The sequence below is a fragment of the Hakea prostrata genome, chromosome 7, assembly GCF_041222555.1.
Source record: "Hakea prostrata isolate BN-2017 chromosome 7, UWA_Hpros_2, whole genome shotgun sequence".
Taxonomy (NCBI): domain Eukaryota; kingdom Viridiplantae; phylum Streptophyta; class Magnoliopsida; order Proteales; family Proteaceae; genus Hakea; species Hakea prostrata.
The window spans coordinates 69,199,597-69,215,119 of NC_142606.1; the positions used below are offsets into that span (position 1 = coordinate 69,199,597).

At 37.1% G+C, this 15,523-nt stretch overlaps 1 protein-coding gene across 1 annotated transcript; it reads left to right on the forward strand.

Moving 5' to 3' along the window:
- Positions 1–8,736: 8,736 nt before the first annotated feature.
- LOC149011865 (uncharacterized) lies at positions 8,737–13,929 on the forward strand. Its single transcript, XM_089163805.1, has 9 exons — positions 8,737–8,825; positions 8,938–9,240; positions 10,376–10,684; positions 10,970–11,473; positions 11,720–11,878; positions 12,034–12,132; positions 12,320–12,421; positions 12,738–13,183; positions 13,299–13,929. Exons 2-9 carry the CDS (start codon positions 8,940–8,942, stop codon positions 13,902–13,904), a joined length of 2,526 nt encoding a protein of 841 aa, XP_089019931.1. The 5' UTR covers positions 8,737–8,825; positions 8,938–8,939; the 3' UTR covers positions 13,905–13,929.
- The last annotated feature ends 1,594 nt before the right edge of the window (positions 13,930–15,523 follow it).

A 15,523-nucleotide genomic window follows, 5' to 3' on the forward strand; every position in this document is an offset into this window, starting at 1 on the left:
TCAAAGCAATAAAATGAAAGAGAAACCTTAACCAAAGAGAGGCACGACTGTAAGCATCTCTGATCAAGGACCCAGGGGAAGGGAGAACAATAAATAAATGCTGAAAGTAAATTGCAGAAAGTAAATAACAGAGTAATAAAAGGAAAGGGAAACCTTAACAAAAGAGAGGCATGACTATAGACATCTCTGGATCAAGGACCCAGGGAAGGGAGAACAATAAATAAATGCTGAAAGTAAATCCTAAATTAAGAATATTGAGGGGTAGATAGAAGTGGTAATGGAGGGAGGAGAGAAGATTGTTGAAGAATGTTACTTACTTGCATCTTTGAACTTCAAACAATAAAAAAGAATTGAACAAACGATTCGAATCTCAACCAACCCTAACAACCAAATCTAGATTTAGATCAGCAATTGCTAGACCTAGAGAAAAACGAATCTTGAAACTTGAAACTTGAACTTGATCTTGAACTTGAAATTCCATTACATTACATAGAAAAATTAAACCTAAACATTCAATCTAGAAATTAAATCTCATAAGCAAGCAAAGAAAACTAGAGAAAGCCTAAATAAACTAAAGAGAAAAGAAAGAGTGCTTCTACTAAGCTCTAAAACATGTCCTCCCTTGATGGGGTATGTCTCCTTTTATAGAGTTTACATGGGATATGAATCTTGACAGAATTTGAATCAAACTCAAAGTTCCTATCTAACTTAACCAATTAGGGTTTTGGCGTACCAATCGGACTAACTTAGAGAGATCAAATGCACAATTTCACCGTTGGATTTAAGGATCAAGAAGTCGCGAAGCTCTCTTCCAAAAATCAGCTCGATCGGACACTGTATGACCATTTGATGAAGGGTTTGATCGAAATTGAACAGAGACATTCAAAAACGGGATTTTTCCTTCTTCCTTATCTGAATATAATTCTTTTTCCTCTTTTTCTTTCTTTAATCAAATCACAATTAGGAAATAAGATATTAAAGTATGCAAGGACTCTTTTCTCCATTTGGAATCTCTCAATAATATCTCTGTAGATTTGATTGATAATTTATAATCTCAGCCGTAGATTAAATTTGCCTTTTTTATCTCATAAATATTTCGAAGTTGGCCCATAATCACATCTCTAGCCCATCATGCTCCAGATCAGGCCCATTTTCGCATTTGAAAATTTGAATGGACCTCTTGACGTGCAAAATTGCATGATTCATACCCAAAACTCCAAATATTTGCTTAAATCTTGAAAAGTCCTAAAATCTGCAAAAACAATATAAAACCCAAGGTAGCTCCACTCTAAGTGTGTAAAATACATGCTTTATGCCCTAAGATTTCACACTTAAATGTGCTCATCACACGACACGTTGGTGGGTGAACCACGTTAAATCTCTATGTTCATTCAATTTTTATTTTTTATTTTCTACTTCATGGTATTCATTCTAACATCTATAATATAAATGGATTTACTTTCTTCCTAGGTGAAACTAATGAATCATCAACAGATGATGATCTTGAGGAGATTCCCACTCTGACAGAAGAAAATGACGAATCATCAACAGATGATGATCTTGATGAGATTCCCACTCTAACAGAAGAAAATGACGAGTCATCAACCGATGATGATCTTGACGAGATTCCCACCCTGACAAAAGAAAATGATGAATCATCAACAGATTATGGTCTTGACGAGATTCCCACTCTGACATAAGAAAACTGGAATACTTGGAAAGACAGCATGAAAAACTTCTTGAAGGAGAAAGGATTTTGGGATTATGTGAAAGATACTCCCAGCAAGGAGTATAAGGATTGGCAGAAGAAGGAAGAAATTATATCAGTATTCAAAGAAAAATGTGGAGCCAGGGCACTACCATACATTAACGGACTAGACAATGTCACACATATCTGGGGCCAACTAGTTGTCATGTTTGAATTCACTTATCCAGCAAATACTACTCTAGGTGAGTAATCAATGTACATGCATGATTTCAACTTTCTCTTCACCTACTGTATTTCAAGTTATAAAATGTTATGTGTCACTTCATTAATTGTACCTAACGCCAAAGATGGATCCGCACCGACATTTTTGTAGGCAACTTAGATGGCCCAATTTGTGAGATCCATGATGGCAAAAAGGCTTAGGCCTAGCCCATCACTGATTACTGAATGTTCATTCTAATATAAAATATAGCATGTACATAAAAAACTCAGCTAGCAGCTTAAACAGGGGCGGACCCATGAAGGGGCCGAGGGGGGCCATGGCCCCCCCCAGAATTTTTAAATTTTTGTACAAATGTCCATAATTTCTTTGATTTTTCCACTTTTTTCTCTTCCCATATGTGAAATGTCCCTATTTGGCCCCCCCCAAATATTGAGAATCTTTTTTAAAGGTAAAATAATGGGTACAAATGTCATTCCTAATTTTAAAAACTATAATTCCCTATTTATTCTCCCCACTCTTCTCTCTCATCTTTTCTTCCTATTTATTCTCTTCTGTTTATAAACGTGGTTAAATGAAATTTTTTAAAAAACATCTTATTAGATATTCAAAAATCAAAATGTCATTTATAATAAGAAACTAATTCTTCAATCCCTATTTATTATCCTCTATCTCCTCTCTCCTCTCTCCTCTTTTCTTCTTCAATCCATATTTATTCTCTTCTATCTCCTCTCTCCTCTTTTCTTTCTATTTATTCTCTCTCCTTTCTATAAGCGGAAAAAAAATCTACTCCACAGTTAAGTACTCTTTTTCTTTCTTAATTTATTTATCGTTTTTCTTTTTCTCCTTTTTTGTTATTCTTTTTATTTAATTTTATATATATGTTTCTTTATTTCTTCTGTAAATGTTGTTATTTGATTTTGTATTGTGAATAAAATGTCTATGGTTAGTAAGTAACTAATTGCCATTGGTTTGCATCTCTTACCTAAAAGAAAATTTTGGTTTACATTTCTTACCAAAGAAAATTTCTGCTTACATGTAACTTTTTAGGGTTGAAGTCATTTGTATATATTTTTTTTCTATATTGTTGCTTTAATTTTACCAATATTTGGTCGGGAAAAAATTTCATTATTAATAATAAAAATTAAAAATATGTGTGGGCCCCACAAAATATATTTGGGTCTATTATTTAATATAATAAAATAATTTAGAAGTAGGACCTCAAATGAGTCTTATAAGGGCCCATCTAATATGTGTGCCAAAAAAACATTAGTGATTCCCTACCGGGAAGGTTATCTGGGTTTCATTCTTCGGCCCCCCCCAATATTACATCCCGGGGTCCGCCCCGAGCTTAAATGAAAGTGGTTGATCTTGGCAGGGACAGCTGAGAGGAGCACAGTTTACACATGGTGTGTACCTTTGTACGAAGCTATTGTTGATGGCGACTCGAAGACTATGTCTCAGTTGCTCTCAAAAAATGAAGGAGCTGTTAGAGCTAGGCTCACTACGGGAGGAAGACTTCCAATTCATGTGGCAGTTCAAGAAGGACGAGTCAAAATTGCAAAAAAGCTGATAAAATTGATGTCTGTAGATGATCTATCAAGAAAAGAAAAAAATAATAGAATACCCATCCATATTGCTGCTTCTGATGGAAATGTTGAGATCGTCAAGGCCATGGTGGAAAGGGATAAGAAACTAGTGTTGCTTGAAAGTGAATTCTACGCAGGTAAAATTCCAATCAACGTTGCTGCAATGGTTGGCAACAAAGATGTGGTTGAATATCTTTACCCGATCACTATATGCCAAGATGTAGGTACTCAAATGCAAGTTCATGATGACCAATTTGAAATTAGAGCTTCGATTCTTAATTGTCTATTTCAGGGTGAATTCTATGGTAAGTATACATATCTCACCCCAAGAAGGGTTTTTTTTTTTTTTTTTTGGGGGGGGGGGGGGGGGGGCGCTGATTCCTATTGTAAGTGAAGTAGCATCTTCTCTCATTCAGAGCTGATGAATCCACTTAATCTGTCTGATCAATAGGCACCCAAATTAATTGATCTTTTAGGTTTTAAAACACTATTGAATGTTGGTTTCCCAATAATTTTAGTTTAGTTAAATAATTTATTTGTACTGCAGGCCTAGCTCTTGATCTAGTGCAGGAATACCCAAATTTAGTATTAATCGAGCACAATAAATGGACAGCCTTGGAAATCTGCAGGAATACCCAAATTTAGTATTAATCGAGCACAATAAATGGACAGCCTTGGAAATGCTCGCAGAGAAGAAAACTGCATTCAAAAGTTCATTACCAGCCATAACAATTCGGAACATAGCATATTATTTTATCTACTCATGTAAGTATTTTGTATTTACTTTCAGCTCCACTGTTTTTCCCTTTTTTTTTTTTTTTTTTTTTTTTTTTTTGGCTCTGATTTCAGTTCCACTGTTAATCGACTCAAATGGAGAATGACTTATTCTGCCTATCTGATTTTAAAGTTCTCTCTCTATATATAAATATGACTGGAGCAGTGCTAGATGTTCATGTCAAGGCAAATACTACTTGTTGGCGCACGTGCACAATGGGAGACGTAGAAAATTCATTCAACCCTAACAAACACAACAATCAGGGTCCTCTCTCTCTCGCTCTCTCTCTTGATGAGTTTATATCCTCTACATCCAACCTGCCCGTACAGCCATACATCCACACTCACAGGCCTGCTTATGTCAGAGCAAGGTACTTAGTGTGGGTATACGGCTGTAAAGGCAGCCTAGGTGGAAAGGACCCACATTCTCCCAATTCTAACCTACAACCGCAGGTCCTACTAACGAGTCATTGTCTGGTCCAGGCAAGAACCATTGTCTTCAATTTCTGAAGTTACACTTTTGCGGGCTACTTCATAATATACTTGTTCAATTAGGTAAGAAATGGAGCATCACCCTTCCCCATTAGGTGGTCATGATCATCTCCCTGTCGGAGGAACACATACTACTTTACTACCTGATACTTCTTCACTACACAACTGGTGTGAAACCCACGATTAAAGTACTAATAAAATGATTTCAGATGCAAGACACCTAGGGGGTCTCAATGGGTCCTACCCCTATAGTGTGGTGGAGAAACATCAGGAAGTAATGCATGCTCCCCCAATGGAAAGGTGATCTGGACCCATCATCACACCATCATATACATTGAAAGATATTCACTCACTATCTACAAAGATGCATGGTGTACAGTGCCTGGTTGCAAGGACATTTGTGAAGACAAGTTGAAGCATTTTCAAGCCTTAAAGCTCCTAAAAGAAATATGGGGGAAAATGCTAGTACAAGTTGATAAAGTTGAGAAGGTGGAGAAAGGTCTCCTTTCTGCAATGTTTTATGCAACCAAGAATGGAACTATTGAATTCATCCAAGAATGTATCAAGACCTATCCTAACCTTTTGATGCTTTCGTCACATCATGAAAAAACAATAATCCACTACGCAATCAAACACCGCCAAGAAAAGATTTTTGGGCTTATTCATCATCTAGGCCCAATGAAGAATAATCTTGCATTGATGAAGGATAATAAATCAGGAGACTTACTGTCACATTTAGCTGCCAAAAAACCAGCTAATATTGAAAGGTGGAATCATGTTCCTGGTGCAGCTCTTCAAATGCAACGCGAGCTACTCTGGAGTAAGGTGATTAATTTTTCCTTTTAATGTAGTCATCAATTCATGCATTCAAAGTTTGAGTAGTCATGACCATGATGCATGTATGCGAATTTTAAGAGCTCTTTTTTTCATCTACATGTAGGAAGTGGAATATGTTATGAAATTCAACTATCATTACACTAGAGATAAAAAAGGTCAAACACCAAAAGAAACATTCACGGTAGAGCATAAAGAATTACTAGAGGAAGGAGCCAAATGGATGAAGGATACATCAACACAATGTATGGTGGTAGCAGCATTGATCAGTACCATTATGTTTGCAGCAGTGTTTACAATACCAGGTCTTACAGGACAAGGAGGAGAAGCCAATAAATACATACATGACAAGTTTTCTACAGTTTTTGTCATATCAAATGTGCTAGTACTTTCCTCTTCTGTTGCTTCATTGTTGATGTTTCTAGCCATCATAACTTCACGATTTGCAGAAGAAGATTTCTTGTCAACTTTGCCTCGAAAGCTAGTGTTGGGCCTTTCATTTCTCTTCATCTCTATAGTGGGGATGATGATATGTTTTGTGGCAGCCATCTTGTTTATGCTTCCGTACGAGGTTCATTTATGGGCCTTTTCCCCAATAGTCATTCTAGCAAGTATCCCAATCAGTATATATGCATTGGTGGAACTTCCATTATTTGTGCAATTGGTGTTTAACACATCTTCCTCGGATGTCTTTGGGAAGAGAATCAAATAAGCATGCATGAAAGGGTGTACCAGTAATTTATTAACCACTGTTGTGTTGTTACAAGAACAATGTGTAGAGGAACTGTCTTGTGCTACTGTGTATCAAGTAAAAATTTACCAGCTACTGGGTGCTACTGTTGTTGTAGGATTAGTGTTTTATGTTTTGTGTGATCCTTTTTTCCTCTTTTAATAAAGCTGATCTTTTAAATAAAAAAAATTATTAACTCAGGGAAAAAGGAACCAAAATTTGAAGAAGGGCCAGTGTGTTACATAAAAAGAGCTTGCGACTTTAGCTACTGGAGCATTAATTTGTCATATAAGGTAAACACGGCGAATATTGGAGAGTATGGTGATGTAAACCATGATCTACGACTAGCGGTATTGAAGTAATTTCCCCAGATTTAGTTTTGCCCAGGAAATTCCAGCAAAAAAGAATGAAATTGTAGGGTTTCAATGGGGTTTTCACACTCTCAAATTCAGTTATAGTGGGAATAAGGTCCTGGATATTTGCAGAAATCAGAATTTAGGGCTTTGTAATGGTTCAGCTAAGGTGGATGAAGCTCTATCTTTGCTGGTTCTGTAATTTCAGAACTGATATCAATAAGTATGATTTATAAAGTAAGGCCAGGAGTGGGAGAGGTCCAGATTTTAGGGTTTTAAAAATTCTGCAAAACTCCTAAGGAAAAAGATGAAGTGCAGAAATTTTCTGGATTAAGGAAAGTAGGTTTGTTTGGGAAATTAATGATAAGGCTAGGTTCTAGGATTAGGTGCAATCCTAAGGGGAGGGGACAGGAGTCTAAAAGGGGTTGGGAAGGCAGATCTAATAGGGATGGAGCTGCTGCTATCACAGGAAAAAGGGGAAGAAGGAAGGGGTCTATGGCTGCTAGGGGAGGGGTAAGGCTTTGCTGTAATTGAAGGGGAAGGCAGAGGGGGTAGGTGCGATGGGGTTGTGGTGGCTTTCAAGGACTGGCCAAGAAGGGAAGGGGAAGGAAGCCGGCCTACAGTTGAAGGGGGAGGGGTTTCTAGGGTTGCACAGGAGAGGGGGAGGGTCGGGAAGGGGCTGTGAACAAGAGGGAAAGTAAGGGACAGGATTTGTAACCTAGTTATTTAAATATTTAAGAATCTACTTAAATTGTACAGTGCAACCAATGACTTAAAATTTACGTATAATATTAATCTATTTTAAATTAGAAATGAGATTTCAATATGAGGGGAAAGGCGGGAGTAATGGTCACTGGTAGGGGAAGAAAATGGGTGCCCACCTACTGCTTGGATATGGGAAGGTAAATTGATCATAACACTACACTTGAGGACATTATGACCATTTCTTTCTAAGTTTGAGTTAACAAAAATCAAGGTCATTCTATTAGAGTGAATGACCAATAATTTTTGCATTGGGTTACCAGAAGGCTCTTAATGGGGGTGTCTAGAGTTTCATTTCCACTTAAGTGGACCACTAATAAAAAAATCTCAAAAGAAATACTTTTTATTAGTTATAGAACTACGTGCGTAGAACTCCTCATAACTTGTAATCATGTCAATATTGTTAGGCTGGCAAGTAGCACGTGTGTTAAAATAATTAGATAATTATCATGCCTCGACATGAAAGGGTTGATTCATTGGCTATGGCAAACACATTTTAGTGAAAAGGTCATGAGTTCAACTCTTCCTTATTGTATATAAAGTAGTCTCCCTCCCACTCACTGATATAAAACCACCAGTCCCCAAAAAAATAGGAACACGTTGTGTTAAAATAATATATTGCTACGCTGGCTTTAGTACAAGTTTTGAAATAATACATGATGCATGATGACCAAATTTTATTTCGATATTGTAATGTTCTAATTTGGATCTGATATTATAAACATGGGAAGAGGTTTTACGTACACAATGTGGTTTACCAGACTTCAAAGAATTCAGTCAAGCTATTTCTTACATTTTTAATCCAGCTTCAAGCAGCCTCCCTGTCCCTATCCGAGTCCGGATCTGCGACCCTGATGGCTTACCACCACAAAAAACAGGGGGTCCAGGGGTGGTGATGGGAGGTTTTTTTTTTTTTTTTTTTTAAATATTTTTAGTGGTGGGGCCTACCCTTTTTATGGTGGAAAAACCGATGATCCAGATTCTCCCTATCCAGCCTATTTGTATTACATTTTAGGTGGTAATTAAGTTCAATATTTAAGAAGTATTGTTAATGAGAGTTATTAGTTGGAAAGGACCTGTATTACGTATGATAAAATAATCAAATTTGACTCCATAATTGAATGAATTCTATAATTTTTCCATGTATACAGCACGAAGTTAATGACTAGCAACACTTCTACTCACGATCAATCTTTTATAAAGAAATGAAGGCTTCATTTCTATTCTGGAGTTCACTCAATTCAAATAGTGTTTTCTCTTTCCATTTAGCTCAATAAATATCAAGCATTGTTTCTTGCTCTGCATCCAATACTACTTAATTAGAAGAGGAGAAAAGCACTGTGTCACTGGTAAGGCATTGAAAGTAATGGACAAAATAACGAATCCACGGAATCATCTCTTCTGCTGCTTTCGAAGGTCTTTTCTATACATACTAGTTGAAGAATTTATAATTTGGTTTCTCCATTCATATGCAGGTATGAAAGGACGGAAGGAAAATGATGTGGCATCGGTAACAGAAGGGCTCAGCAATGAAGACATTCCCATGCTGACAGAGGAAAATCATGAAGAATGGAAAGACAGAATGGAGAACTTGAAGAAAAAAGGACTTTGGGGTTATGCGACAGGAGAAAAATGTGCACCAGGAAATATTTTCAGCGAATGGGAGGATTCGCTGCTGAAAATGAAAGAAACCATTTCAACATTCAGGAGAAAGTGTGAATTTGAGCAAGTACAAAATTTGAGCCAATGGACTAACATGCATACAACAAAAAGGACAAGTAAGCAATGTCAAAGCAGAAATATTATTTTTTTTTAATTTATTTTGTTTTATCTATTATGTGTTGTGTATAAACGGATCGGATTCGGATCAGATAATGGTAACACCATATCTGTATCTTATTATATTCGACAGATTCCAATAATATCCTCTAAGTTTTCGGACGGATTCAGTCAAGATTCGGATGATATTCAAATTGTTAAATTTCTAAATAAATTCTTCTAAATGGGTATTGAGTACAAATTGAATATAAAATTTTTTCCTTTCCTATTGATATATTTGACATTTTATTTATGAAGATTAAGTTTGAAATTTAAGAATTTTCTTTCTTTTCTTTTCTTTTTTTCCACTCATTTTAATGTTTGATTTTTTTTTTTTTTAAATTCCTTCACTATAGATTATCCTTCGTATTTATTAGTATAAAATCTAAAACATATTCACATCTCTCAACTAAAAAAATTATAAAAATAAGAACACACATCTAAAAAGTAACTTAATCAGGTAATTTTATCAGACGGAAAATAATAAGTCAGAAAAATATTACCATATCCACATCCTATTAGTAAGCAGATGGATTTAAGTACTCCTAAACGGATACGAACATGAATTCAAAATTGAATTTTGGTTATCCATTTTCACCCCTAATTATGTATGACCCAAATTCTTATGTCCGACATTGAAAATTCATCTAAATCGACGTAATTTTGTAGACAATCTGAATGATTCAATTTGTGAGATCTGTGATAGAAGGAGAGACTCAGGAGCCTATCACTGATCTCATTTTTGTGTGGGTGGTGTGGAGGCATACCCCATCTAGTGTAGTACAATCCAACCTGATTGGTCAAACCCTATGATGTGAGCTTTGGGATTTTTTTGATAGGGTTTTGAGTGAGAGTTCTTATAACGTCATTCTAGTGATTAATTGAGAGGTCGTATAATCTTCTTCTTATATAGTGAAGTTCTTATTTACCCTTAAACGTAGCACACTGTGTTGGTTGCGTTAAATCCCTATGTTACTTGGGCTTTTTTTTTCTTTTGCTCGTGAGTTCTTAGTGTTCGTTGTAACATCTATAGCATCTCTTACAATATATATGGATTTGCTTTCTTCCTAATTGAAACCGATGAATCATCAATAGATGATGATCATGACGGAATTCCCACTCTGATAGAAGAAAACTATAAGACTTGGAAAGTTAGCATGGAAAACTTCTTGAAGGAGAAAGGATTTTGGGATTATGTGATTGGAGCAAAAAATCATCCTGAAGATACTTCCAGCGAAGAGTATAAGGATTGGCAGAGGAAGAAGGTAGAAATTATATCAGTATTCAAAGAAAAATGTGGAGCTAGGGCACTACCATACATTGACGGACTAGACAATGTCACACATATCTGGAGCCAACTAGTTACCATGTTCGAATTCACTTATCCAACAAATACTACTCCAGGTAAGTAATCAAAGTAGATGCATGATTTCAACTTTCTCTTCACCTACTGTATTTCAAGTTATAAAATTTTATGTCTCACTCGATTAATTGTACCTAACACCAAAGATGGATACGCACAGACATTTTTGTGGGCAATTTAGATGACCCAATTTGTGAGATCCATGATGGAAAAAGGGCTTAGGCCTAGCCCATCACTGATTTCTGAATGTTCATTCTAATATTAAATATAGTATGTACATAAAGAACTCAGCTAGCAGCTTAAATGAAAATGGTTGATCTTGGCAGGGAATACTTACACATGGTGTCTACCTTTGTACAATGCTATTGTTGATGGCGACTGGAACACCATGTCTCAGTTGCTCTTAAAAAATGAGGGAGCTGTTAGAGCTAGGCTCACTACGGGAGGAGGACTTCCAATTCATGTGGCAGTTCAAGAACGACGAGTCAAAATTGTAGAAGAGTTGATAAAATTGATGTCTGTAGATGATCTGTCAAGAAAAGAGAAAAATGATAAAATACCCATCCATATTGCTGCTTCGGATGGAAATGAAGAGATCGTCAAGGCCATGGTGAAAAAGGATAAGAAACTAGCGATGCTTGAAAGTGACTTCTATCCAGGTAAGATTCCAATCAACGTTGCCGCAATGGTTGGCAACAAAGATGTGGTTGAATATCTTTACAACATCGTTATACGCGAAGAAGTAGATACTCAAATGCACGTTCATGATGACAAACTTGAAAAAATTAGAGCTTCGATTCTTCTTCATTTAATTCAGGGTGACTTCTATGGTAAGTATACATATCTCACCCCAAGAAGGGTTTTTTTTTTTTTTTTTTTTTTTTTTGGGGGGGGGGGGGGGCGCTGATTCCTATTGTAAGTGAAGTAGCATCTTCTCTCATTCAGAGCTGATGAATCCACTTAATCTGTCTGATCAATAGGCACCCAAATTAATTGATCTTTTAGGTTTTAAAACACTATTGAATGTTGGTTTCCCAATAATTTTAGTTTAGTTAAATAATTTATTTGTACTGCAGACCTAGCTCTTGAACTAGTGCAGAAATACCCACAATTAGTCTTAATCGAGGCCAATACATGGATAGCCTTGCCAATGCTCGCAAACAAGAAAACTGCATTCAAAAGTTCATTACCAGCCATAAGTGTTCAGAACATAGGATATCATTTTATCTACTCATGTAAGTATTTTGTATTTACTTTCAGCTCCACCTTTTTTATTTTATTTTATTTTGGGCTGATTTCTGCTCCACTATTAATCGACTCAAATGGAGAATGACTCATTCTGCCTATCTGATTTAAAAGTTCTCTCTATATATAAATATGACTGGAGCAGTGCTATATGTTCACGACAATGCAAAAAATACCTGTTGGTGCACGTCCACAATGGGAGACGTAGAAAATTCCTTCAACCCTAACAAGCACAACAATCAAGGTTTTCTCTCTCTCTCTCTCTCTTTTGATGAGTTCAGATATTCTACACCCAACCTGCCCGTATAGCCATATATCCACACTCATAGGCCTGCCTGTGTCAGACAGGGTACCTAGTGTGGGTATATGGCTGTAAAGGCAGCCTAGGTGGAAAGGACCCACATTCTCCCAATTCTAACCTACAACTGCAGGTCCCACTAACGAGCCATTGTCTGGTCCAGGCAAGAACCACTATCTTCAAGTTTTGAAGTTACACTTTTGCGGGCTACTTCGTGATATACTTATTCAATTAGGTAAGAAATGGAGCATCACCCTTCCCCATTAGGTGGTCATGATCATCTCCCTGTCAGAGGAACTAATACTACTTTACTACCTGATGCTTCATCACTATACAACTGGTGTGAAACCCACGTCTGAGTACTAATAAAATGATTTCAAATGCAAGACACCCGGGGGGTCTCACATGGGTCCTACCCATATAGTGTGGTGGAGAAACATCAGGGAGTAATGCATGCTCCCCCAATGGGAAGGTGATCCGGACCCATCATCACACCATCATATACATTGAAAGATGTTCACTCACTATCTACAAAGATGCATGATCTACAGTGCCTGGTTGCAAGGACATTTATGAAGACAAGTTGAAGCATTTTCAAGCCTCAAAGCTACTAAAAGAAATATGGAGGAAAATGCTATTAGAAGTTGAAAAAGTCGCGCTGGTGGAGGCATGTCTCCTTATAGCAATGTTTTGGGCAACCAAGAACGGAACTGTTGAATTCATCGAAGAATGTATCAAGACCTGTCCTCAACTTTTGATGTGTTCATTACAGCATGATCGAACAATATTCCACTATGCAATCAAACACCGCCAAGAAAAGATTTTTGGGCTTATTCATCATCTAGGCCCCATGAAGAATGAAATTGCATACTTTTACGAATATGAATCAGGATACTACATGTCACATTTAGCTGCCAAAAAACCAGCTTATATTGAAAGGTGGAATCATGTTCCTGGTGCAGCTCTTCAAATGCAACGCGAGCTACTCTGGAGTAAGGTGATTAATTTTTCCTTCTAATGTAGTCATCAATTCATGCATTCAAAGTTTGAGTAGTCATGACCATGATGCATGTATGTGAATTTTAAGAGCTCTTTTTTTCATCTACATGTAGGAAGTGGAATATGTTATGAAATTCAACTATCATTACACTAGAGATAAAAAAGGTCAAACACCAAAAGAAACATTCACGGTAGAGCATAAAGAATTACTAGAGGAAGGAGCCAAATGGATGAAGGATACATCAACACAATGTATGGTGGTAGCAGCATTGATCAGTACCATTATGTTTGCAGCAGTGTTTACAATACCAGGTCTTACAGGACAAGGAGGAGAAGCCAATAAATACATACATGACAAGTTTTCTACAGTTTTTGTCGTATCAAATGTGCTAGCACTTTCCTCTTCCATTGCTTCATTGTTGATGTTTCTAGCCATCATAACTTCACGATTTGCAGAAGAAGATTTCTTGTCAACTTTGCCTCGAAAGCTAGTGTTGGGCCTTTCATTTCTCTTCATCTCTATAGTGGGGATGATGATATGTTTTGTGGCAGCCATCTTGTTTATGCTTCCGTACGAGGTTCGTTTATGGGCCTTTTCCCCAATAGTCATTCTAGCAAGTATCCCAATCAGTATATATGCATTGGTGGAACTTCCATTATTTGTGCAATTGGTGTTTAACACATCTTCCTCGGATGTCTTTGGGAATAGAATCAAATAAGCATGCATGAAAGGGTGTACCAGTAATTTATTAACCACTGTTGTGTTGTTACAAGAACAATGTGTAGAGGAACTGTCTTGTGCTAGCTACTGTGTATCAAGTAAAGCTACTGGGTGCTACTGTTGTTGTAGGATTAGTGTTTTATGTTTTGTGTGATCCTTTTTTCCTCTTTTAATAAAGCTGATCTTTTAAATAAAAAAAATTATTAACTCAGGGAAAAAGCAACCAAAATTTGAAGAAGGGCCAGTGTGTTACATAAAAAGAGCTTGCGACTTTAGCTACTGGAGCATTAATTTGTCATATAAGGTAAACACGGCGAATATTGGAGAGTATGGTGATGTAAACCATGATCTACGACTAGCGGTATTGAAGTAATTTCCCCAGATTTAGTTTTGCCCAGGAAATTCCAGCAAAAAAGAATGAAATTGTAGGGTTTCAATGGGGTTTTCACACTCTCAAATTCAGTTATAGTGGGAATAAGGTCCTGGATATTTGCAGAAATCAGAATTTAGGGCTTTGTAATGGTTCAGCTAAGGTGGATGAAGCTCTATCTTTGCTGGTTCTGTAATTTCAGAACTGATATCAATAAGTATGATTTATAAAGTAAGGCCCGGAGTGGGAGAGGTCCAGATTTTAGGGTTTTAAAAATTCTGCAAAACTCCTAAGGAAAAAGATGAAGTGCAGAAATTTTCTGGATTAAGGAAAGTAGGTTTGTTTGGGAAATTAATGATAAGGCTAGGTTCTAGGATTAGGTGCAATCCTAAGGGGAGGGGACAGGAGTCTGAAAGGGGTTGAGAAGGCAGATCTAATAGGGATGGAGCTGCTGCTATCACAGGAAAAAGGGGAAGAAGGAAGGGGTCTATGGCTGCTAGGGGAGGGGTAAGGCTTGGCTGTAATTGAAGGGGAAGGCAGAGGGGGTAGGTGCGATGGGGTTGTGGTGGGTTTCTAGGACTGGCCAAGAAGGGAAGGGGAAGGAAGCCGGCCTACAGTTGAAGGGGGAGGGGTTTCTAGGGTTGCACAGGAGAGGGGGAGGGTCGGGAAGGGGCTGTGGACAAGAGGGAAAGTAAGGGACAGGATTTGTAACCTAGTTATTTAAATATTTAAGAATCTACTTAAATTGTACAGTGCAACCAATGACTTAAAATTTACGTAATTTAATTCAAAATTTTTATTTTTTCAAATAATATTAATCTATTTTAAATTAGAAATGAGATTTCAATATGAGGGGAAAGGTGGGAGTAATGGTCACTGGTAGGGGAGAGGGTGTAGTGGTTTCTAGCAAGGCATTGGAAGAAAATGGGTGCCCACCTACTTATTGGATATGGGAGGGTAAATTGGCCATAACACTATACTTGAGAACATAATGGTCATTTCTTTCAAAGTTTGACTTACTTAACAAAAATCAAGGCCATTCTGTTAGAGTGGATAACCAATAATTTTTGCATTGGGCCACCAGTAGGTCCTTGATGGGGGTGCCTAGAGTTTCACTCCCATTTATGTGGACCACTAATAAAAAAAACTCAAAAGAAATACTTTTTATTAGTTATAGAACTGCGTGGTTCCCTCCTCATAACTCGTAATCCTGTCAATATTGCCAGGTTGGCAAGTAGCACGAGTGT